Genomic DNA, 26,069 nt, shown 5'->3' with positions numbered 1-26,069 from the left:
ACTGGGCGCCTCCTGCATGCAGACCGTTGGCCCAGCCTGGCCACCCTGCCACTCACCCCTCCACGATCGTTCGGTTGGCCAGCCGGATGCAGTGCTCCCACAGGATATTCAACACCGGCAGAGGGATCCGGACCCTTTTGGACACCTCGTTCAGCCTCCTGTTGAACTGCTCGAACTCCTGAGGAGGACCAAAGAGCGTGGGTTCAGGTCAGAGGCCCCACCGGGTGCCGCCCATTTCCAGGGGGCCCAGAAGAGTGGCGCCGACGAGATGGAGCAGCAATGACCCCGAGGCCCTACCGAGCAGAGTCGAACCGCCGGCCAAGCTCCAACCCTTGGCGCTTCCCGTCCCCGGGCGCACGCTTCCCTCTGCGGCTCCGACCCCGGGGCCCTGCCGAGGCCGCCGACCCGGAGCCGCTTCCCCCAGGAGGATGGCATCCAGGCCTAGTGGATAGAGCCCGTCAGAAGGACCTGGGTTCTAGTCCCAGCTCTACCACTTGTCTGCTGTGTGACCCTGAGCATGTCACTTCACTTCTCTGGGCCTCAGTGTCATCATCTGTAAAAACGGGGATGAAGGCTGTGAGACCCATGTGGGACGTGGACTGCGTCCAACCTGATAACCTTGTATCTACCCCCGCACTTAGAACAGTAGCTGGGTAAGTACTTAATGCCATTGAAAAACAAAAATAAAGCAGGAGCTATTCTCAAATCTACCTGCCCAGCCCAGGTCTCCCTCCTCCCTTCAGGGCGTCTCTACCTGGATGTCCTGCCAATGCCTCAAACCAAACGTGTCTGAAACAGAACTCCTCATCTTCCCACCAAAACCCTGTCTTCCTCCTGACTTTCCCATCACTGTAGACAATACCACCATCCTCCATTTCACAAGCCTGAATGCTTGGCATTAGCCCTCCCTTCATCTCTCCCATTCAACCCACATATTCAATCTGTCACCAAATCCTGTCGGTTCTACCTTCACAACATCGCTAGTCTCCGCTCTTCCCTGTTCTTCCAAACAGCTACCACACTGATCCAAGCACTCATTTCCCGCCTTGACTACTGCATCAGCCTCCTCCCCGACCTCCCTGCCTCCGGCCTCTCCCCATTCCAATCCACACTTGGCTCTGTTTCCTGGGTCGTTTTTCTGAAAAACCTTTCAGTCCACATCTCCCCGCTCCTCAAAAACCTGTACGGGTTTCCCATCTACCTCCCCATCAAACAGAAACCCCGTACCATCAGCTTTAAGGCACTCGATCAGCTCTCCTACCTTACCTCACTCCTCTCCCACTACAACCCAGCCTGCAGGCTTCACTTCCCTAACACCCAACTGCACGCAAGTGCACATTCTCACCTCTCCTGCTCACATCACTTGACTTTTGCTCACACTCTCCCTTCAGCCTGAACTCCCCCGTGGCCGTTCGCAGCTCTCCCCATCTTCCAAGTCCTTTGGAAATCACATTTCCCTCTTGAATCTCTCAATCCCTCACCCTATTTCCCCACAACTGCCACTTCAGTGTTTTTATGCCTCTCAAGCATTTTAATACTCACAACTCCCTTATGGCGCTTGTAAACACATACATGCTATTGCTTCCTCCTACCTGTAATTTATTTCAGTATCTGTCTCCCCTGCTGAACCGTTACGTCCTCAAGGGACAGGATCACGTCTACTATTGTAATCTCCCAAGCGAAGCAGCCTAATCTAATGGAAAGGGCCTGAGAGCCCGGGGATCTGGCTTCTAATCCTTGCTCCTCCGCTTCCAGCTGTGTGACCTCCAGAAAACACAACTTCTCTGTGTGTCAGTTTCCTCATCTCTAAAATGGGTATGAAATACCTGTTCATCATCCTGCTGAGACTGTGAGCCTCACGTGGGCCAGGGACTATCTGATCTGATTACCTGTAGTCACCCTAGTGCTTAATACAGTGTTAGACATATGGTATCCGGTTAACAAATACCACAACTATGGGAAGCACCCCAGCCTAGTGGATAAAGCGTGGGCTCAGGAGACAGAGGACCTGGGTTCTAATCCCAGCTCTAACACTTACCTACTATGTGACACCGAGGAAGGCACTTAATCTCTCTGTGCCTCAGTTTCCTCGACCACAAAGTGGGGATTCTTTATCTGTTCTCCTTCCTACTTAGACCACGAGCCCCATGTGGGACAGGGACTACATTCAGCCTGATTGACTTGTATCTACCCCAGCGCTTAGGACAGTGCTTGACACATAGCAAGCACTAAATGAATACTATGAAGAAGTGCTTTTTACTGAGCTCTGCGCTTAGTAGGTGCCCAGAAGAGCACACTGTTAAGTCAGTGCCCAGTACAGCGCTCGGCACACTGTAAGCATTCAGTCGCGATCACTGACTGTCAGATGAATGGATTGATGGGTGGCAGTTTGGAGGGAGGGGGCATGGCTAGCACTGAAGCAGGGAGTCTCGAGACCCATGGCAGCCCCCATTTCTCGGGAGGCTCTGCTCTCAAAACCAGTTTTTATCAGAGGGACTGAGACCAACCCCGGCACATCCTGGAGTTTGTGAAGGCTGCTGCGTGGTTTCCCTTGACATGTTGGCATGAGGTGGCACTGCACCATCCTCGGAGGAAGCGGGAGAATGATTCCTGTTGGCCCCTTCCTTGCTTCCTGCATCCAGTAGACTGGTTGCCAGTGGCATCTGCTGGGAGTGTGCCATGCCCCTTTAACTGGGGCAGAAAGACCACAGCCAGTGTCTGCCTGTACTCCAGGCCCAACCTGGACAGTGCAGTATCCAAACACTGGGTACTGCCCCTTCATTCCTTGGAGGCCCCAGTTGCCCCCCAGGGCCAGCCCAGAGCCATCCGCACCCAGCCCCGACCCTGTCGCCCAGAAGATGCCGCTGACTGGGAGCAGCCCTGCAGCAGCCTGGGGGTGATGCCAGGCCCCAAGAAGAAGCCAGGTTAGTGCCAGGGGAGTGTCCGGGTCGCCCATACATGAGTAGAAGTGCTGACCACTAGACTTTCTGGTCCGGGAGAAGAACCGGATGCCTCCCCGCAGCTCCTCTCCCGCTGTAATTTTGAAGTGGGTAAGGGGGTGGGGGGAAGGATTTCGATGGAATCCAAGGCTGACAATTTTCGTCTCCAGGAGCCACGCTCCGTCAAAACTGAAAAACGGTTTTCCGTTTTTTCACCGGCCTAGGGATGGGTGAAGGGACTCCTGGGGGATCCCAAGATCCTCAATCTCAGCTCCTGATTGGTCTGAGAGGGCCCGGGGTGAGGGGGAGGAGTTCAGCCCCACCTGGACCCCAGGACCAAGTGGCCAGACCCTCCAGCCCTTCTGGCCTCGACATGCTCCGGGGCCCCAGCCAAGGCCGCTCGCGGCCACGGGCCCCCGTCCAGGGTCCAAGATCATTCCCAGAATTCCAGGTGGGCAGACCGAGCAGTGCCTCTCTTCAGGGACCGAACGGTGGCAGCCCGGGTGAGCGGCAGGACCCGGTCCGGTGACTCACGGCGCCGGGAGCCAGCAGCGCATCGACCGGAAAAAACTCACTCGTCTGCCGGCTCTCCCGTCGGCCGGCGCTCGCTGCCTTAATTAAATTAATTTGTCACCATCTCCCCCTTCTCACTGGGGCATAAATCACAATTTGAGGGCCTGATTAATTTTCCCACGCCTAATTGCTTCTAACTGTGTGCGGAAGTCAGTGCGGGTGCCTGGGTTTCTGCTGGCTGAGGGGACCCCACGCAGGGATTCTTGCCACGTATTTCATCTGCTCCAGCGTCAGCCCCACCCGGGCCGGACGGCTCAGTCAGTCCCTCCGTTGCTGGAAACTTCTCCCTCGCGGCACGCCAAGTCCTGCCCAGATGGCATTTCAAAAACCAAGCGGTTCAGGCATCCTCGACGGGCAGAGGAACGCATCTGGTGTCCAGTTGTTCGGTCTCTCCTTCCACCGGGGCCATTTGGACCTCTTACTAAAAACGATTCGACTCGCCACAAAACATCCTCTCGTGAAATAACTGCATTCGCTTGAGAGTCCATCGCTCTCCCTGCATTTGGAACCCGCCTAAAATTACATCACCTACAAGAGGCCTTCCCTGACTTATAGTGATGATAATAACAATAATAATAATACCTGCGGTACTTGTTAAGTGTTTACTATGGGCCAAACGCCGGACTAAGCACCGGGATAGATACAAGACCATCGAGGCCCACATGGGGCTCACACTCTAAAGAAGAGGGAGAGCAGGCATTGAATCTCCATTCTGCAGATGGGGGAACTGAGGCACAGAGAAGTTAGGTGACTTGTCCAAGGTCCCATGGCAGGAATGTGGTGGAGCCAGGATTAGAACCCAGGTCCTCTGACTCTCGGGCCCGTGCTCTACCCACTAGGCCAGGCTGCGTCTAAGCCCTTCTTTCCCCTTCCCGCCCTCTCCTCCGTGTTATCGAGACGCTTGGCTTTGTGCCCCCCTAGGCACTTTGAAACTCACCCCAGCCCCACAGCATTCAGTCCATATCCTTCTACTCTGCTACTTCCCCTAGCTATAATCTACTTTAATGTCAGTCTCCCCTTGTAGACTGTAAGTTCCCTGTGGGTTGGGATCAAGTCTACCAACTCTGCTGTATGGTACTTTCCTAAGTGTAAGCTCTTTGTGGGCAGGGAACGTGTCTGTTTATTGTATTCTCCCAAGAACATAGTACAGTGTGCTCTGCACACAGTAAGCACTCAGTAAATATGAATGAATGATGATGGTATTTGTTAAGAGCTTACTATGTGCCAAGCACTGTTCGAAGCGCTGGGGTAGATGCAAGGTAATCAGGCTGTCCCACGTGGGGCTCACGGTCTTAATCCCCATTTTACAGATGAGGTAACTGAGGCACAGAGAAGTTAAGTGACTTGCCCAAAGCCACACAGCTGACAAGTGGTGGAGCCGGGATTAGAACCCATGACCTCTGACTCCCAAGCCCGTGTTCTTTCCACTAAGCCGCGCTGCTTCTCAAGGAATGAATGAACTTAGTACAGGGCTCTGCACACAGTAAGCGCTCGGTAAATATGATTGAATGAATGAATTTAGTAAAGAGTTCTTCACGCAGTAAGCGCTCAGTAAATATGATTGAAGAATGAATTTAGTACAGAGCTCTGCACTCAGTAAGCGCTCAGTAAATACCGTCTGATTGATGGATTGCTCCTACGATCCTCTCGAAACAATGGATCAAACCTGTGCTACACGTAAGATGTTCCGAGCGGGAGTCGGAGTGCTCTTCATGGAGAATTTATGCCTAGAACATCCAGCTGTCACCAATGCTCCAAGTCTTTACCCGTGGGACGGGAGACACCATGATCCCATTCCCACATCGCAATCTGCTAAGCAAATTCCTCCCCCCTGACAACATTTGTGCGTGAAATCTCCCGGTTTGAGCTGCGCATTAAGTCGGCCTCCTAAACGCTGGAGCTAAAACATCCCAGAAGCCAAGCAAATAGCAGCTTAATCTGTTCCCGACATGGACCCAAAGCCATTTTCACAGGGATCTGCGGGCCGGAGAAGGGAGGAGAAAAGTATTTCCCCCCGGATTCTTGGCCTCGGGCCCCTGCGGGAGAGTCCAGCTGGGGTGCCCGGCCCTCGAGGCAAGGCGGCAAGAGGCACTGTGGGAAAGGGGCTTCTGCCCTTGACGTTACTGAGAAAAAAGGGAGAAGCCACAAAGCCCGGGCTGGGATGGGATTTGTTTCTGACAACGGGTTCCCTTCCCCGTCCCTCTATCCGAGTCACGAACGGTGCCGGATCACGGAGTCACTGGGGTATTTGTTAAGCTCTTTGTGCCAGACATTGTTCTGAGCACCGGGATGAATACAAGCAAATCGGGCTGGACGAAGTCCCTGTCCCACGTGGGACTCACAGGCTCAATCCCCATTTATAGATGAGGTCACTTGGGCACCGAGGAGTGAAGTGACTCACCCAAGGTCACACAGCAGACAAGTGGGGGAGCCACTGGAGTTAGGGTGGGCTGTCCTCTGCTCATCGTGGTTCCTGCTTCCCTTCAGAGGGCACCGAGGGCCGGGGCGGGAATGGCGGCTTTCACTTGGTGCTCTGAGGGGGGTCCGGAGTCACCGGGAGTGCTGGGCCCCGGGTCGGATGGCCCCCCCGGGCAGGACGGTGGGCCCCGACTGACCCAGGGGGACGTGGCTCGTGGCCAGGCAGCGGGCTTCTGCGGTCCTCCGGGTCTCCTCGAATCTCCGTCGTCAAACGGCCGGCAAACCGCTGTACTCACTAATGGGCAAACCTATGCCTGGATGCTCAAGGTTGGAGCCACTGACCGTATCCACTAATCCGCAAACTGATGCTGGGAGTCAAGTCAAGCCTACGATGGCCACATTAAGCTGGGAATATTCACTGCTGTGACAAAATGCCATTCTACACTGCCCCAGATGCCACCCAGCACTGCCCTAAAAGGCTACCCAGCACTCCACAACTCTGCCAGTTGCCAGCTGTGTGACTTTGGGCAAGTCACTTCACTTCTCTGGGCCTCAGTTCCCTCATCTGTAAAATGGGGATGAAGACTGTGAGCTCCCTGTAGGACAACCTGATCACCTTGTAACCTCCCCAGCGCTTAGAAGAGTGCTTTGCACATAGTAAGCGCTTAATAAATGCCATTATTATTGTTCACCAAGTGCAACTCCAACACTACTCATATGCCACCCCAACACGGTCCCCAAATACCACACAACACTACCCCCAAATGCCACTCAATGCTGCCCCAGATAATACTCCAACACCCCAAAATGCTTCCAACAATGCCCCAAAATGCCAACGACACTGCACCAGGATGCCACCAACACTGCCTCTTATGGGCCAACCCCAACAATGCCCCCAAATAGCACCCAAAAATACCCCCAAATGCCATTCAACGTTGCCCCGAATACCACCGAACACTAACCCCAAATGCCACCCAACACTACTACCAAATGCCACTCAACATTGCCCAAAATACCGCTGAACACTACCCCCAAGTACCACCCAACACTACCACCATATGCCAGCCCAACACTGGCCCAAAATACTACCCAAACAATGGCCTCTAAATACCACCCCAACGGTGTTTTTTTCCCATGGCAATTACTAAGCCCTTACTATGTGCCAAGCACTGTTCTAAACGCTGGGGAAGATACAAGGTAACCAGGTTGGACACAGTTCCTGTCCCACATGGGGCTCACAGTCTCAGTCCCCATTTCACAGATGAAGTAAAGGAGGCACAGAGAAGCAAAGTGACTCACCCAAGGTCACACAGCGGACAAGTAGCAAACACAGGATTAGAACCCTTGACCTTCTTACTCCCAGGCACGTGCTCTAGCCACTGCGCCATGCTGCCTCCCATGCTGTTTCACACCCAAACATAAACGTCATGATATGTGGTTTTGGGGTGCAGTCAGGAGGGGATCCCCCTGGGATTATTAGGGGCATAATTGTTGGTTGGCCATGCCAGAGACGTGATGACGGCTGCAACTCTTGTTCTAGCTCCTCTAATGAGAGCGACAGCTCTCCTCAAGGTGAGGTGGGGTGTGGCCAGTGTGCGTGAAGGATTAGGGTCAGGGTTGGGAGGTGAGGGAGGGCCTGGCATGTGTGCATCTAGCTTCATTTCTATTTATTCTGATGCCGACACCTGTCCACATGTTTTGTTTTGTTGTCTGTCTCCCCTCTCTAGACCGTGAGCCCATTGTTGGGTAGGGACCGTCTCTATATGTTGCCGACTTGTACTTCCCAAATGCTTAGTACAGTTCTCTGCACACAGTAAGCGCTCAATAAATACGATTGACTGAATGAACGAACGGCCAGCCAAGGGCAGGGCCGGAGACACTCGCCTTCAATAAGGCATCCACGTAGATGTTGTGCTGCGACATGATTTCTCTGACGTCCCACTTCACGTTGGCCATGAGCAGCAGCATCTGTTCATAGTCAATGGCCTTCCCGGCTACGATCCAGTAAATGGGTTTGCGCAGTTCGCTGGCCATGGACACGGTCTGAAACACAAGCATGAACCTGGGGAGAGCGGTCACCGACGGCGGACACAGCACGGGGAAAGACTCATGGGCAGGGAATGTGTCTGTTTACTGTTGTATTGAACTCTCCCAAGTGCTTAGTACAGTGCCCTGCACACAATAAACGCTCAATCAATACAACTAACTGAATGAATGAATGAATGAGAAAGCCCGGCAGGGGACAGTGTCATGGGGAGAGAGTCCCGCGGTAACCTCTGACCTGGGAGTAGAACTGCTGGAGAAAGGGTTTCTTGGCTGCCGGCATGACTGCATCCAGGTGGGGCTGAAGGAACTCGAGCTGCTCGGCCAGAAACACCCTGCCGGGAGACCCGGGGTCACAGTGAAACCTCAGGGAGCCCTTGTGGGGACAGCCCGGGGACGCGGGCCGGCAGTGAGAGCCTAGAGATTGCAGCGGGGGAAGCCCGGGGAGCCCCGAGGCAGCACTGGGCAGGAACACCTGCTCCACTGGCCCAGGGTGGGGAGGAGACCAGGAGGACCAGGCCCTGTGATGGCCCAACTGGACCCCAAATCTCCTCACTCAGAGGGCTGCAGGGATGGGGCGGGGCGGGGAGAAGGCCCAGGTCAAGAGACACTCACAGAGCTCTGACAGCGGCTTAGAGTCTCAGCCCCTCTGCTCGTCAGCTCTGGTTGGAAGTGGGTCCCAATGTGGGAGGGAGAGAGAAGCGTAATTTCCACAATAATTACTATGGTATTTTTTAAGCGCTTACTACGAGCCAAGCACTGTTCTAAGCGCTGGGGTAGGTGCAAGGTGATCAGGTTGTCCCACATAAGGCGTACGGTCTTCATCCCCATTTTAGGGATGAGGTAACAGGCACAGAGAACTTAAGCGACTTGCCCAGGGTCTCACAGCAGACAAGTGGCGGAGCTGGGATTCCCAAGCCCGTGCTCTTGCCACCAGGTCTTGCTGCTTCAGCCCTGGGAGATTCAGGCCTGTGTCCCGGTGCCTTGGCGACAAGGTTCAAACCGAGCCATAGCGGGAGTTCGAGGGCCTCGTTGCAGGAGGAGGCCCCAGGACGGGAGTGACGAGACACGAGCCGCTAGCCCGTGGAGACCCCAGGACAGGGGTGAGGAGACTCAAGCTACTTGCCCGCAGAGACACCAGGAGGGAGAGGGTCTATCTGGCCAGGGGAGCAATAGGGACAGACTCACAGGGACTCGGTGGCGACCACCCTCTCTGCCAAGCCGTACAGCGAGCTCCCGGATGACAGGACCACCAAGTGGCTCAGGTGGGGGCTGGGGACCTTCTCCTTTCTCTCTTCCGCCACAGCGCCGGGGCCCACGGGGTCTGCCGTCACCTCCTGAAAGAAAACAACATCACTGATGCGCACGGCCTGGCAAACACCCCCACGGGGGCCACGTCCTCAAAGAGCTGGCCCCACTGAAAGCTTGAAAGGCAAAGTTGAGGGACCTTCCCTCAGGGAATAACCTTGCCGGTGGGATTGGACCCTCCCTCAGAGAACGGCCCTGCATTGGGGGAGTCTGGACTTTTCCACTGGAGACAGCACAGCAGGGGGACTTGACCGTCCCACAGGGAACAGCCCAAGGGGAAGATGGGCCCCTCTCTTGGGGAACAACCCAGCAGAGGGTCTGGACCCTCCCATGGGGAATGGGCAGTGGGGGGACTGGACCCTTGTAAGGAGAACCACTTGGCAGGTGTGTATAAGCCTGTACCTGGGAAGCCATACACATGACCAAAAATCCATACAATAATCATCATGGTATTTGTTAAACACTTACTACGTGCCAAGCACTGTTCTAAGCACTGAGGTTGATACAAGGTTATCAGGTTGTCCCAGGTGGGGCTCACAATCTTAATCCCCATTTTCAAGATGAGGTAACTGAGGCACAGAGAAGTGACTTGCCCAAAATCACACAGCTGACAAGTGGCAGAGCCGGGATTGGAACCCACGACCTCTGACTCCCGAGCCCATGATCAATCAATCAATCAATCAATCATATTTATTGAGCGCTTACTATGTGCAGAGCACTGTACTAAGCGCTTGGGAAGTACAAATTGGCAACACATAGAGACAGTCCCTACCCAACAGTGGGCTCACAGTCTAAAAGGGGGAGACAGAGAACAGAACCAAACATACCAACAAAATAAAATAAATAGGATAGAAATGTACAAGTAAAATAAATAAATAAATAAATAAAGAGGGTAATAAATATGTACAACCATATATACATATATACAGGTGCTGTGGGGAAGGGAAGGAGGTAAGATGGGGGGATGGAGAGGGGGACGAGGGGGAGAGGAAGGAAGGGGTTCAGTCTGGGAAGGCCTCCTGGAGGAGGTGAGCTCTCAGCAGGGCCTTGAAGGGAGGAAGAGAGCTAGCTTGGCGGAGGGGCAGAGGGAGGGCATGATCTTTCCACTAAGCCACGCTGCTTCTCTTATCAGCAATCCAGAGCCAAAAGCCGAGGCAGGATTCTGCTACCGAGGCAGCAAACCGACCCACGATGCAATGATAGACAGGGAAATATGGAACAGAATCAAGAAGCTCAGCCCATCCTTGGGGAGATCGTCAAACAGAATGAGGCAGCAGTGAGGTAGCAGGTCCCAGACCAAACTAAAGGTCTACAGAGCTGTAGTTTTGTCCATCCTACTCTACTGCTGGCATCTCATCTGGCTCCCTGAATGGCTGCCATCTACGGACCAGACTCAATGCCATATTACAAGATAAGATCACAATCAAATAAGTTCTGGAACACAATCTCCTGGTATCAGCTCTACGCTCACCTTAACGCAGCTACATGGGGTAGAACAAGGGAGGAAAATGAGCGACAGCAGGACACCCCAACAGCTGCCCCATGGGGTGCTGAACCTGGGAAACCAACACAAGGAGGGCAGAGGAAATGTTTAAAGGCCACTGTGAAACAAAGCCTCACAAAATTCTGCATAGGCTGGGAGTCCGTTGCTAAGAAGAGACCTCCGAGGCACGCAACCATCAGGAAGGGAGCAGTTCTCACTGAGTAACTCCCATTGATTGAGTGACTGAGAAAACAAATCTTGTTACAGCTTCTTGGTAGAGAAGCCAAGAATCTCTTCACGGAGTTACAGCTCCCGCTGCAAACACAAGCGTGATTCTACGCCTAAATGTTTCCCCCCAAAATGTGTGTTAGCTCGGGCTACGGCGGTTAACGTTAATCTCGGCCGGTGCGGGGAAGCACAGAGACACTCACTGTATGTTATAGTCCTGTGGGATGTGTGAGAGGCTCTTCTCCCTATGGTGTTTCCGCTTTCTCTCTCGAGATGGAAATTAGGCTCGCATTGGCATCAGGAACTCTTCAGACAAAATGCACTTTGAATTCAAGGACTAACTATTGTTAGAGCACTGAACAAATTTCTCCTCTGCTTTAAAAATGGAAACACGGACAATTCCCCTACCGGGGGCCTCGGCAAAGAAATTTTAAAGCCAAGCATGCCTTTCCCATACCACTGAGGGATCCGTGAACCCCTAACAGGAATTCTGCTCAAAATCCGTGGGTTGAATTTTTACCCACCTCTGCCTGATTTCGTCTCTGTCCAGTCTAATGTCTTAGAAGAACTGTGGGCGGGAAGCCTGTTGGAAATCACAAAGCTTGTGACCCCTCTCATCTGTAAACTCCTTTAGGGCAGGGATCATGTGTATCAATCAATCGCATTTATTGATCGCTTACTGTGTGCAGAGCACTGTACTAAGGGATCATGTGTCTCTATTCTAATGTTCTGTACTCACCACAGTGTTCTAACACCAACCTACTCACTGTGCCTCCAGATCATCTATCCGGTAATAATAATAACAATAACATTATGGTATTTGTTAAGGGCTTACTATTTACCAGGCACTGTACTAAGCGCTGGGATGGAAACAAGCAAATCGGGGTGGAAACAGTCTCACCCTCCATTTTACAGATGAGCTGAGGCACAGAGAAGTGAAGTGACTTGCCCAAGGTCACACAGCAGATAAGTGGCAGAGCCAGGATTAGAACCCATGAGCTTCTCATTTATTTATTCTCATTTATTCTCAATCTCATTCTCATTTATTTATTTTACTTGTACATTTGTATCCTACTTATTTTATTTTGTTGGTATGTTTGGTTCTGTTCTCTGTCTCCCCCTTTTAGACTGTGAGCCCACTGTTGGGTAGGGACTGTCTCTATGTGATGCCAATTTGTACTTCCCAAGCGCTTAGTACAGTGCTCTGCACATAGTAAGCGCTCAATAAATACGATTGATTGATTGATTGATTGATTGATTGATTCTCACTCCCAGGCCTGTGCTCCCACCACGCTATCTCGCCACTGGTCCCTTGTCCATGTCCCACCTCTGGCCTGGAACTCCCTTTCCCTTCCCATTCATTCCGGTTCCACCACATGTCTGCTGTGTGACCGTGGGCAAGTCACTTCACTTCTCTGAGCCTCGGTGACCTCATCTGTAAAATGGGGATTAAGACTGTGAGCCCCAAGTGGGACAACCTGATCACCTTGTACCCCCCCCAGCTCTTAGAACAGTGCTTTGCACATAGTAAGCACTTAACAAATGCCATCATCATTATTATTATTCATTCAATTGTATTTATTGAGCACTTACTGTGTGCAGAGTCCTGTACTAAGCACTTGGGAGAGTACAACAGAACAATAAACAGACACATTCCCCGCCCACAAGGGGCTTACAATCTGGAAGGGGAGATGGACATTAATAGAAATAAATAAATGACAGATAAGGACCAGGGGTGCTGTGGTGCGGGGTTAAGGGGGGCAGTGGCAGGAGATAATAATAATAATAATAATAATAATAATAATGATGATGGCATTTATTAAGCACTTACTGTGTGCAAAGCACTGTTCTAAGCGCTGGGGAGGTTACAAGGTGATCAGGTTGTCCCACGGGAGGCTCACAGGCTTCATCTCCATTTTACAGCTGAGGGAACTGAGGCCCAGAGAAGGGAAGCGACTTGCCCAAAGTCACACAGCTGACTGTTGGCGGAGTCAGGATTTGAACCCACGACCTCTGACTCCAAAGCCCGGGCTCTTTCCACTGAGCCACGCTGCTTCTGAGATGAATAAAGGGAGCAAATCAAGGGGACCCAGAGGGGAGTTCACATATTACACCACCTTCCAAGCCTTAATAAAATCACATCTCCTCCAAGAGGCCTTCCCTGACCAAGCCTTCGTTTCCCTCCCTCACTCTCTCCTTGGCCTCACTTATGTATTTGTCTTGGTATTCTTTAAGCACCTGATATTCACCCTACCTTCAGCACTTACGTGCGTACCTGTAAATTTATTTATTTTTGTGCCTGTCTCCCCCTCTAAACTGTGAGTTCCTCGTGGGCAGGGAACATGTCAACCGATTCTGTTGAACTGTAGTCTCCCAAGCACTCAGGACAGTGGGCTCGATAAACTTGGCTCCAACTTGAGAATGCGAGCCCCACGGGACTGGGACTGTGTCCAACCCGAACTTCTATTTACTCCAGCACTTAGAAAAGTGCTTGACACATAATAAGTGCTCAACAAATACCATTAAAAAAATAAAATAAAAAAGAAGTACCGTTGATTGAGTGATCTGATTCTCCCAGATCTACCCCAGAACTAAGCATGGTGCTTGACGCTTCACAAGGCTCAATCAATACTGTAAATCAATTGACGAAATACTGTCAGCTTCGCCGAAAGGATGCTCAGCTGAAACGATTTGGAAGAGGGCTTGAAGGAGGCTCTTCAGCAGCAAAAGGCAATTTAGCCTAAGCCCTGGAAAAGTAATTTCCACCAGACAGTCTTGCTGTGCTAAACCAATCTCTCTCCAGTGAAACCAACAGTGATATATTGGCCCCACGGCAAAGCCCGAGTTTAATTATCCACTAGAAAATAAAGGGAACTAATATCCTCAAGAAACCCGGGGCCGAGAGAGAGAATGCTAACAGCAACACCCATTCTTGAGAAGCAGCACAGCTTGGGAGCCCGGGCTTGGTAGCCAAAAGACCTGGATTCTAGTCTGGCTCCGCCACTTGCCTTCTGTGAGACCCTGAACAAGTCACTTCACTTCTTTGGGTCAATCAATCAATCAATCGTATTTATTGAGCGCTTACTGTGTGCAGAGCACTGTACTAAGCGCTTGGGAAGTACAAGTTGGAAACAAATCGAGACGGTCCCTACCCAACAGTGGGCTCACAGTCTAGAAGGAGGTGACAGAGAACAAAACAAAACATAACAAAATAAAATAAATAGAATAAACATGTACAAGTAAAATAAATAGAGCAATAAATACATACAAACATATATACATATATACAGGTGCTGTGGGGAAGGGAAGGAGGCAAGGCGGGGGGGGGATGGGGAGGATGGGGAGGGGGAGAGGAAGGAGGGGGCTCAGTGTTACACCTTCACAACATTGCTAAAATCTGCCTTCTCCTCTATTAGTAATAATAATAATAATGGCATTCGTTAAGCGCTTACTATCAATCAATCAATCAATCATATTTATTTATCGCACTTTCCTCACTTGCAAAATGGGGATTCAATACCTGTTCTCCCGCCCCCTGAGACGATGAAGCCCCATGTGGGCCAGGTCCTGTGACTGATCTGAGGAGAGGATACCTACTGCATTGCCCGGCATGGTGCTGGGCACATAATCAGTGTTTGACAAAGACCACAATGGTCATTATTAGAAAATCTTTATGCTCAGGAAGTTCTAATTGTCATTCACTCATACAATCAGTCACAGTGAGCCCATTGTTGGGTAGGGACCGTCTCTATGTGTTGCCAACTTGTACTTCCCAAGCGCTTAGTACAGTGCTCTGCACACAGTAAGCACTCAATAAATACGATTGAATGAATGAATTTATTGAACACTTACTGAGTGCAAAGCACTGTGCTAAGTGCTTAGGACAACCTGATTACGTTGTATCTATCCCTGCACTTAGAACAGTGCTTGGTACATAGCAAGCGCTTAACAAATACCATTATTATTATTATTATTATTATTACAATGCAACAGACACATTCCCTGCCTTCAGTGACCCTGAGAATCAAGCAATCAATCAATCCATGGCATTTACTGGGCACCTAGCATGTGCGAAGAACTATAAAAGCCCCGATCCCCCCCCCCCACGTCATCCCCCGGGCCTGGAATGCCCTCCCTCTGCCCATCCGCCAAGCTAGCTCTATTTATTTATTTATTTATTTTACTTGTACATATCTATCCTATTTATTTTATTTTGTTAGTATGTTTGGTTTTGTTCTCTGTCTCCCCCTTTTAGACTGTGAGCCCACTGTTGGGTAGGGACTGTCTCTATATGTTGCCAATTTGTACTTCCCAAGCGCTTAGTACAGTGCTCTGCACATAGTAAGCGCTCAATAAATACGATTGATTGATTGATTCAGAGTGAAGTAGGTGCTATAAAGGTGGGCATGGGAGGTCCCCCACATACATTCACCCTGTCACCAAAGTCCGCTACATGATGCGAAAAATCAGATGGCAACTCAGCAGTTCCACATGGCCACTTACAGCAGAACCCTACCAGGGCTGCCCGCTCCCACTCTCCCACTGGAGGCCAAAAAAAAAAAAAAAAAAAACAACAAAAAACCGCATTGTAGCGGTGAAGTCACAACCGCATTTGAAAGGCTAAAAATAAAAATTGCCCTCAAATGGAAATCGCATCTCAAAGCTCCGAGTCTACCTGGAGGCCCGGCCCTGGAAGACAGGCGGCACTTGGGCTCTGAAAGGCTCTCCCCGCTTTACAACATCAAGATCAACATCAAGGGAAGCAGCGTGGCTCAGTGGAAAGAGCCCGGGCTTTGGAGTCAGAGGTCGTGGGTTCAAATCCCGGCTCCGCCACTTGTCAGCTGTGTGACTTTGGGCAAGTCACTTCAGTTCTCTGGGCCTCAGTTCCCTCATCTGTCAAATGGGGATGAAGACTGTGAGCCCCCCGTGGGACAACCTGATCACCTTGTAACCTTCCCAGCGCTTAGAACAGTGCTTTGCACATAGTAAGCGCTTAATAAGCAACTCTCTCCTCGACCCCCTCCAGTCTGGCTTCCGTCCCCTTCATTCCACGGAAACTGCCCTCTCAAAGGTCCCCAATGACCTCCTGCTTGCCAAATCCAACGGCTCATACTCTGTCCTAATCCTCCTCGACCTCTCAGCTGCCTTTGACACTGTGGACCACCCCCTTCTCCTCAACACGTTATCTGACCTTGGCTTCACAGACTCCGTCCTCTCCTGGTTCTCCTCTTATCTCTCCGGTCGTTCTTTCTCAGTCTCTTTTGCAGGCTCCTCCTCCCCCTCCCATCCTCTTACTGTGGGGGTTCCCCAAGGTTCAGTGCTTGGTCCCCTTCTGTTCTCAATCTACACTCACTCCCTTGGTGACCTCATTCGCTCCCACGGCTTCAACTATCACCTCTACGCTGATGACACCCAGATCTACATCTCTGCCCCTGCTCTCTCCCCCTCCCTCCAGGCTCGCATCTCCTCCTGCCTTCAGGACATCTCCATCTGGATGTCCGCCCGCCACCTAAAGCTTAACATGTCGAAGACTGAGCTCCTTGTCTTCCCTCCCAAACCTTGTCCTCTCCCTGACTTTCCCATCTCTGTTGACGGCACTACCATCCTTCCCCTCTCACAAGCCCGCAAACTTGGTGTCATCCTCGACTCCGCTCTCTCATTCACCCCTCACATCCAAGCCGTCACCAAAACCTGCCGGTCTCAGCTCCGCAACATTGCCAAGATCCGCCCTTTCCTCTCCATCCCAACCGCTACCCTGCTCATTCAAGCTCTCATCCTATCCCGTCTGGACTACTGCATCAGCCTTCTCTCTGATCTCCCATCCTCGTGTCTCTCTCCACTTCAATCCATACTTCATGCTGCTGCCCGGATTATCTTTGTCCAGAAACGCTCTGGACATATTACTCCCCTCCTCAAAAACCTCCAATGGCTACTGATCAATCTGCGCATCAGGCAGAAACTCCTCACCCTGGGCTTCAAGGCTGTCCATCCCCTCGCCCCCTCCTACCTCACCTCCCTTCTCTCCTTCTACTGCCCAGCCCGCACCCTCCGCTCCTCCACCGCTAATCTCCTCACTGTACCTCGCTCTCGCCTGTCCCGCCATCGACCCCCGGCCCACGTCCTCCCCCGGGCCTGGAATGCCCCCAATCCCTCTGCCCATCCGCCAAGCTAGCTCTCTTCCTCCCTTCAAGGCCCTGCTGAGAGCTCACCTCCTCCAGGAGGCCTTCCCAGACTGAGCCCCTTCTTTCCTCTCCCCCTCGTCCCCCTCTCCATCCCCCCGTCTTACCTCCTTCCCTTCCCCACAGCACCTGTATATATGTATATATGGTTGTACATATTTATTACTCTATTTATTTATTTATTTATTTTACTTGTACATTTCTATCCTACTTATTTTATTTTGTTGGTATGTTTGGTTCTGTTCTCTGTCTCCCCCTTTTAGACTGTGAGCCCACTGTTGGGTAGGGACTGTCTCTATCTGTATCTGTCTCTATCTGTCTGGGTAGCGCTTAGTACAGTGCTCTGCACATAGTAAGCGCTCAATAAATACGATTGATTGATTGATTGATTAATAAAATGCCATTAAAAAAAAAAAAAGATGCTCCTTAAGAGCGGGAAGGGCCCGGGAGCACCGGGGGTTGGGGAGGCCGGCGGGGTCGGGACGGATTCATCCGTCTTTCCGCTCCACACAGGGTCCCTGTCACGGAGATCATCGGCAGTCCGCTTTCTGACTCTGACCTTGGGGGTCGTGTTTTAAAGTCTCAACACTTACAGAGAGTGGTCTGGACAGACAGGGAGCGGTGGGAGGAGAGTGGGCTGGGCGGGCAAGGGGAGGGAGGGCAATCGTGCCAGGCTGAGGGAGGGAGGAGGGAGGGGAGCAAGTGGCAGGGGGGAAGGATGAAGCAGGCTGGCCCAGGTGAGCGGGAGATGGGGGAAAGAAGGGATGGAAAAGGCTGGGACAGGTGTGAGGGGAAGAAGGAGACCACCACCCCCCAAGGAAGGTGGGAGAGCCGGGGGGTTGGTTCTATGGCCTGAACTTGGATTTGGGCTGGGTCAGTGGCAGCCGGAGGAGTGGGGTGGGGGTGACACGGGCGGGAGGGGGGAGATATCCTCCTGGGCGGCTTGTGGCCTTCCTTCACACCGGGGCCTTTCTCCCCATCTCACAGTCTTTTAGACTGTGAGCCCACTGTTGGGTAGGGACTGTCTCTATATGTTGCCAGTTTGTCCTTCCCAAGCGCTTAGTACAGTGCTCTGCATATAGTAAGCGCTCAATAAATACGATTGATGATGATGATGATGATATCCTCCTGGGCGACTTGTGGCCTTCCTTCACACCGGGGCCTTTCTCCCCATCTCACAGTCTTTTAGACTGTGAGCCCACTGTTGGGTAGGGACTGTCTCCATATGTTGCCAGTTTGTACTTCCCAAGCGCTTAGTACAGTGCTCTGCACATAGTAAGCGCTCAATAAATACGATTGATGATGATGATGATGATATCCTCCTGGGCGACTTGTGGCCTTCCTTCACACCGGGGCCTTTCTCCCCATCTCACAGTCTTTTAGACTGTGAGCCCACTGTTGGGTAGGGACTGTCTCCATATGTTGCCAGTTAGTACTTCCCAAGCGCTTAGTACAGTGCTCTGCACATAGTAAGGGCTCAATAAATACGATTGATGATGATAATGATGATATCCTCCTGGGCGGCTTGTGGCCTTCCTTCACACCGGGGCCTTTCCCCCCATCTCACAGTCTTTTAGACTGTGAGCCCACTGTTGGGTAGGGACTGCCTCCATATGTTGCCAATTTGTACTTCCCAAGCGCTTAGTACAGTGCTCTGCACATAGTAAGGGCTCAATAAATACGATTGATGATGATGATGATGATATCCTCCTGGGCGGCTTGTGGCCTTCCTTCACACCGGGGCCTTTCTCCCCATCTCACAGTCTTTTAGACTGTGAGCCCACTGTTGGGTAGGGACTGTCTCCATATGTTGCCAGTTAGTACTTCCCAAGCGCTTAGTACAGTGCTCTGCACATAGTAAGCGCTCAATAAATACGATTGATGATGATAATGATGATATCCTCCTGGGCGGCTTGTGGCCTTCCTTCACACCGGGGCCTTTCCCCCCATCTCACAGTCTTTTAGACTGTGAGCCCACTGTTGGGTAGGGACTGTCTCCATATGTTGCCAATTTGTACTTCCCAAGCACTTAGTACAGTGCTCTGCACATAGTAAGCGCTCAATAAATACGATTGATGATGATGATGATGATATCCTCCTGGGCGACTTGTGGCCTTCCTTCACACCGGGGCCTTTCTCCCCATCTCACAGTCTTTTAGACTGTGAGCCCACTGTTGGGTAGGGACTGTCTCTATATGTTGCCTACTTGTACTTCCCAAGCGCTTAGTACAGTGCTCTGCACATAGTAAGCGTTCAATAAATACGATTGATGATTGATGATGATGATGATGATGATCTCTGCCCAGACAAGAAGTTGCTGCCGGCAGGCGGGTGGGCGATATGTGAATGTCTGTGCTGTGGGCCTCAGCCTGCCCTGGGTGGCGGCCGTGGACAGCTCTGACGGTTCTGAACGGGGGCCCTCGGGCCGCACCGGGTGTCAGCAGTGGGCACTTACGATGGCTCTGAGCCGGGGGCCTCAGGTCGCCCAGGTGGCGGTGGCAGCCTGCTCTCATAAGGCCCTTTTGTAGCTGCCACCGCCCTAGGAGAAGCAGCGTGGCTCAGTGGACTTTGGAGTCAGAGGTCATGGGTTCAAATCCCGGCTCCACCACTTATCAGCTGTGTGACTTTGGGCAAGTCACTTGACTTCTCTGGGCCTCAGTTACCTCATCTGGAAAACGGGGATGAAGACTGTGAGCCCCCCGTGGGACAGCCTGATCACCTTGTTAACCTCCCCAGCGCTTAGAACAGTGCTTTGTACATAGTAAGTGCTTAATAAATGCTACCATTATTATTATTATTATCAACCTCCCACTCACTGGACCAGTTCTACCCAGGCAAGTTTGAGGCAGGCAATGCCCGAGAGAGTGGCCACTCAGCAGCTCTCCGATGCCCATGGGGAGTCCCATCCGATCTAGGGCTTTGGGGAAGCCACTCGAGACCACAGGACCTCCATTTTCTGGTGCAAGGATAGGGTCAGGGCCACAGGACTGACATGATGAGGCTGGAACAGAGGATAACTTGTACTTCCCAAGTGCTTAGTAAAGTGCTCTGCACACAGTAAGCGCTCAATAAATACGATTGAATGAATGAATGAATGATAAAAATCCACTGGCCCCTAGGAGCCAATGGAGGTCCACACCGGTGGGCTGCTTCAATGCCTTGCCTCCACGTGCCTCACCAGCAGGATCCCCGGCTTAGGAGTGGCCCCCCAGACAAGGTAGGCCATACTTGACAAAACAGTGGTCCCAGAGAGTGGTCTATCCAGGAAAAAAGGCCATTATGGGAGCTGAGGGTGGGAGCACAGAGGCATGCGTGTGAAAGTGGGGTGATCGTTGATAGCTGTACCCCACGGACAACTGGATTAGTGCATTTCCTGGACCACCAAGGAAGACCTCCAGCTCTTTTAGCCTCTCCTGCCTGCCTCACGCCATCGTCCTCCCAGGGCCCACCCGTGCCGACAGCTCTGGACCGCTGTCTCCTCCGCTCACCCAGAACCTCCCAAATGTGGCTCCGTGGCTCAGCTCTCCAGCCAGCAGGACAAACCAACAGCCCACTGGGTAAGAACACTGTCAAATCTAGAACAGGTGCAGGGTTGGTGATGGTGTCTACTGCGGGAAGGAGAACCAGGAGCCCCTACCCCGCCCCCGCAATGTCTGGGTGTGACCCCCCCAGGTCCCTCCTCACCAGGTCGATCAGGCTCTCCTGGATCCTGCTCAGAGTGGTCCTCAAGCGGCTACTGCTCAGGCCCAGGCCTGTCGACTCCAACTGAAAGAGAGAAGTCGTGAGACACCGCAGCTCTCCCACGTAGACTCTGCGCACTGTGTGGCCTGCTCTGGCCCGCGGGTCCCGTCCTGCGGGCACTGGTGTTTTCCCTCCCCAGTTTGGCTGAACGCCCCGGCAGAACTGGGGGACATGTGTCTGACAATTCATGGATGCCCATCTGGGTACCCCATGTTGCGAGAATCGGTCACATTCATTCATTTAATCATATTCACTGAGTGCTTACTGTGTGCAATACACTGAAGCAGCGTGGCTCAAGAGAAGCAGCGTGGCTCACTGTAAAGAGCACGGGCTTTGGAGTCAGAGTTCATGCGTTCAAATCCCGGCTCCGCCAATTGTCAGCTGTGTGACTTTGGGCAAGTCACTTCACTTCTCTGTGCCTCAGTTCCCTCATCTGGAAAATGGGGATTAAGACTGTGAGCCCCCCATGGGACAACCTGATCACCTTGTAAACTCCCCAGTGCTTAGAACAGGGCTTTGCACATAGTAAGCGCTTAATAAATGCCATTATTATTCTTATTATTATTATTATTACTAAGCACTGTACTAATGCCAAGTCACTTCACTTCTCCGCTCCTCAGTGACCTCATCTGTAAAATGGGGATTGGGACTCTGAGCCCCATGTAGGACAGGGACTGTGTCCAACCCGATTTGCTTGTACCCACCCCAGTGCTTAGATCCTCTCTGATCTCCCATCCTCCTGTCTCTCCTCGCTTCAGTCTATACTTCACTCTGCTGCCTGGATTATCTTTGTACAGAAATGCTCTGGGCATGTCAGTACCCTCCTCAAAAATCTCCAGTGGTTGCCTATCAACCTATGAATCAAGCAAAAACTCCTCACTCTTGGCTTCAAGGCTGTCCATCCCCTCAACCCCTCCTACCTCACCTCCCTTCTCTCCTTCTCCAGCCCAGCCCGCACCCTCCGCTCCTCTGCCGCTAACCTCCTCAATGTGCCTCGTTCTCGCCTGTCCCGCCGTCAACCCCCGGCCCACGTCCTTCCCCAGGCCTGGAATGCCCTCCCTCCACACATCCTCCAAACTAGCTCTCTTCCTCCCTTCAAAGCCCTCCTGAGAGCTCACCTCCTCCAGGAGGCCTCCCCAGACTGAGCCCCCTTTTTCCTCTCCTCCTCCCCTCCCCATCACCTCCCCCCCCGCCCTACCTCCTTCCCCTCTCCATGGCATTTGTATATATTTGTACATATTTATTACTCTATTTATTTTACTTGTACATATTTACTACTCTATTTTATGTGCATACAGCTATAATTCTATTTATTCTAACGGTTTTGACACCTGTCTACTTGTTTTGTCGTCTGTCTCCCCTTTCTAGACTGTGAGCCCGTTGTTGAGTAGGGACTGTCTCTATATGCTGCCGACTTCCTAAGCGCTTAGTACAGTGCTCTGCACACAGTAAGTGCTCAATAAATATGACTGAATGAATGAACAGTGCCTGGAACAAAGTAAGCGCTTAACAAGTACCATAATTATTATTATTACACAGGTCTCAGACCTGTATTCAACCCCCTCCCAGCCCCACAGGACTTGAGTACATATCTGGAATTGACTTATATTGATGCCTGTCTCCCACTCTAGAATGTAAGCTCGTTGTGGGCGGGGAATGTGTCTGTTTACTGTTTTATTTAATTCTCCCCAGTGCTTACTGCAGTGCTCCGCACACAGTAAGTGCTCAATAAATCTGATTGACGGACTAATAATTATAATCACTTTGGAACAGTGCTTACTCTGTGCCAAGGACCGTACTCAGCACTATGACAGCTAGCCAGATCGGACAAGGTCCCTGTCCCACCCAGGTCTGCACTCTAAGTGGGAGGGCAAATATTTTACAAATGAGGAAACTGGACACAGACAAGTCAAGGGACTTGCCCAAGGTCACTCAGCAGGCAAATGGTGGGACCAGGATTAGAACCCAGGTCTCCTGACTCTCAGTCCCATGCTCTTTCCTCTTCTCAAGAGAGTTGGCTGCCCTTAAAGTTCTGCCATCCCGGTTGGTATAGCAAGTTCACAATCCCCAGTGCTCCGACCGCTGCAACCAGAATCCCCCATCAAACTGAATAAATGGACTCGCCCGCCTGCGGTTGCCCTCAGAGAGGAAAAGCAATCTGGATTACACAGCTCCCACAAGGACAAGCTCAAATTGGTGTGCATTAATCTTTCCGGTTCGTGGCGGGGTTAAGAATTCGGACTCTCTTCCTCCGAATGGAAGCCCACGATTGGAGTTGGTCCAAAAAAATGACAGCAGGTTATTGAGCCCCCCTCTACGCGGTACTACCGGGGAACGAGGGTGCAGTGACAACCTGGAACCAGGCTTTATTTTTGTCTGTGAGATAGTGCTCTCTTGGCGTTACATCTTTTAAGGGCAACCTTGAGTCTCCCAGACCTGCGGCGGGTGTGTGCGTTTCTGGGGGGTGGGGGGAGAGGGGGTGGTACACTGAGGTCACTGCCATCCTCCCTGGGGGCACATGCTGCTACAAAAGGTAGCCCAGGATTAAGTTCCTGTGATTTTTCCAGAGTTCCCAGAACAGATCCTCATTCCCAACACGTAAGTCTATGGGTAAATGCACCCCACGATACAGCACGGTATATGCTCCGTGACACGGTGGTTGGATCTCCAGTGGCTGACTCGTGGGGCAAACTTCCCTGCAGATTCTCAGGCTATAAACTGGGATCTGTTCCTCACCCTCTGAAAAAATACCAAGCTCGGTACTGCAAACTACTGTTTCCTCTTTGTTAAAACAATCCAAAGCCGGACATCGCAGTCGTAACCAAAGAGGGACCGCGTGAGGCTTCGGAGGTGGGGAGGGCGTTGATGGCAGTGTGGAAAAGAGCACAGGGACTGGAGTCAAGAGATCTGGGATCAAGACCTGGTTCTGCCACTGCCCTGCTGTGGGACTTTAGGCAAGACACTTAACCTCTCTGGACCTCAGTATCCTCATCTCTAAAATGGGGATAAACTAGATCAGGAGGCCCTTGTGGAAGAGGGGCCATGCCTGGTCCTATAACCCCGTATCTACCCAGTGCTTAGCATGTTCTGTGTGCTTTAAAAAATGTCATTTAACAAACGACAATTACTCTCCTCCCCACTTCAAAGCCTTACTGAGGGCACATCTCCTCCAAGAGGCCTTCCCTGACTAAGTCCCCCTTTCCTCTTCTCCCACTCCCTTCCACGTCGCCCTGACTTGCTCCCATTGTTCATCCCCCCATCGCCACCACCAACCTGAATGCACTTATGTACTCATCTGTAATTTGTTTATATTACTGTCAGTCTCCCTTGCTCTAGACTGTAAGCTTGTGGTGGGCAGGGAATGTGAATGTGTCCATTTACTTTTAAATTGTAGCCTCCCAAGTGCTTAGTACAGTGCTCCACACACAGTAAGCACTCAAGGAATCTGACTGAACGAATGAATGAATGAAACGTCCAAATTATCATCCACTTGCAGCACTGGCCTATCCATACTGGACCAGGCCAGGGCACTCTCAGGACTGCGTGCTTCTCTTTGGGGACTTGCACGCAATCAGACCTGGAAAACTCCGACACGGTTTCCAGCAACCCTCTTGGAACACAAGCTCTCCATTATCCAGCCACTCGTGAACTGCAGTGTGGATTATCCGTGCCTTGCCCGTTGCGGAGCTGCAGGGTGACTATGCCCAAGTTCGAAGGGATTCTGGCCCCCACTATGGCAGTCATAATAATAATAATGATGATAATAATAATTGTGATATTTGCTTACCATATGTCAGGCACTGTAATAAGCGCTGGTGTGGATACAAACAAATCGGGTTGGACACAGTCCCTGTCCCACGTGGAGCTCACAGTCTTAATCCACATTTTACAGATGAGGTAACTGAAGCCCAGAGAAGTGATTTGCCCAAGGTCACACAGCAGACAAGTGGTAGAGTAGGGATTAGACCCCAAGACCTCCTCATTCCCAGGTCCAAGCTCTATCAACTACACCATTCTGCCTCCCAGTCCTGAATCCCAGGCAGGATGTGGAGACAGACCAACCACGGCTCCAGGACTTAACTTACCGAATCGTGTCGGCCAAAGAAGGTATAGACCGCATACAAGTAGTAATCGAAGAGCTGGGACATGAAGTGGATCACGTCGAACGCGATTGGCTTCAGGATGTTCATCATCTGCATGTACTTTCCTACGAGGCAAAAAGGCCCAAGCAGGCATGGGGGTCAGGGGCAGGGGCAGGACGTGCCCGACGGAGACCCAAACACCTTGCGGAAACTCACAAGTCTAAACTGAGTGCATCTGGAGGTTCTGTAAAAAACCCATCCCACTGCTGGGGAGGGGAGGGAGGGAGATCACCCCAGCGACAGGGGTCACGTGACGCCCAAGTGAGCTTTTGGGGGGCAGGGAGGGTGGGAGGAGGCTGGACCCATCCCCATCCCCCAGGAACCTCGGGACCCTCGCCCCCGCACACTGGCAGGTCAGAAACTCGGGATGAACAGACCCATCCACCCTCCGTTGAGCGACCAGAGAGCCACGAACCGATGAGGGATGGTGTCGCAATCCACTGCACCACCTCGATGTCGTTTGAGTCTAAAAAGTTCTCGGAACAGTCCTCCCTCCTGCCCTCCCTGCACTGACGGCCATTTCATGCTCCATCTGGGCAGGGGGTGCAGCACAGCACCAAGAGCACACAAAGATTTGTTGGATGCAGGTCCCATTAACGGGCAAAGTGACCGCAGCATAGTGCCAACACTGGGCCAGAGCGCCGGGACCGGGCAGGAGACGGCCTGGGTATCTGCCCCCTGGCATTCTCGGCACCGCCATCGTCACCACCACCAAGGGCCTGTGAGAATTCAGGATTCCTGCCAGGCCCACCAGCATGTGAGGGGCCCTAGGTGGTCCTTCGGCCTTCGCCCCTGATGGCACAGCCCCAGACCGCACTTGGGAGAGTACAATAGGACAGTCAGCTAAGAGTCCCATGTGAGAGGCCCTTCCGAAAGGTACATCATCAATCGTATTTATTGAGCGCTTACTATGTGCAGAGCACTGTACTAAGCACTTGGGAAGTACAAATTGGCAACATATAGAGACAGTCTCTACCCAACAGTGGGCTCACAGTCTAAAAGGTACAGGGCAGGA

At 51.9% G+C, this 26,069-nt stretch overlaps 1 protein-coding gene across 1 annotated transcript in view; it reads right to left on the bottom strand.

Annotated features, from left to right (window-relative positions):
- Positions 1-26,069, bottom strand: part of VPS50 (VPS50 subunit of EARP/GARPII complex) — a 117,393-nt gene that overhangs the window by 5,535 nt on the left and 85,789 nt on the right. The window contains exons 21-26 of the mRNA XM_038770290.1: positions 24,998-25,119; positions 20,856-20,936; positions 9,162-9,310; positions 8,212-8,308; positions 7,815-7,973; positions 57-178 (exon numbers count right to left, since the gene is read on the bottom strand). Of these exons, the coding sequence (XP_038626218.1) occupies positions 57-178; positions 7,815-7,973; positions 8,212-8,308; positions 9,162-9,310; positions 20,856-20,936; positions 24,998-25,119 (730 nt within the window). The remainder of the gene's footprint in view (positions 1-56; positions 179-7,814; positions 7,974-8,211; positions 8,309-9,161; positions 9,311-20,855; positions 20,937-24,997; positions 25,120-26,069) is intronic.

The sequence above is a fragment of the Tachyglossus aculeatus genome, chromosome 2 (assembly GCF_015852505.1).
Source record: "Tachyglossus aculeatus isolate mTacAcu1 chromosome 2, mTacAcu1.pri, whole genome shotgun sequence".
Lineage (NCBI taxonomy): Eukaryota > Metazoa > Chordata > Mammalia > Monotremata > Tachyglossidae > Tachyglossus > Tachyglossus aculeatus.
Note: the sequence above shows the minus strand (reverse complement) of the source record. Positions and strands in the feature narration are given on the sequence as shown.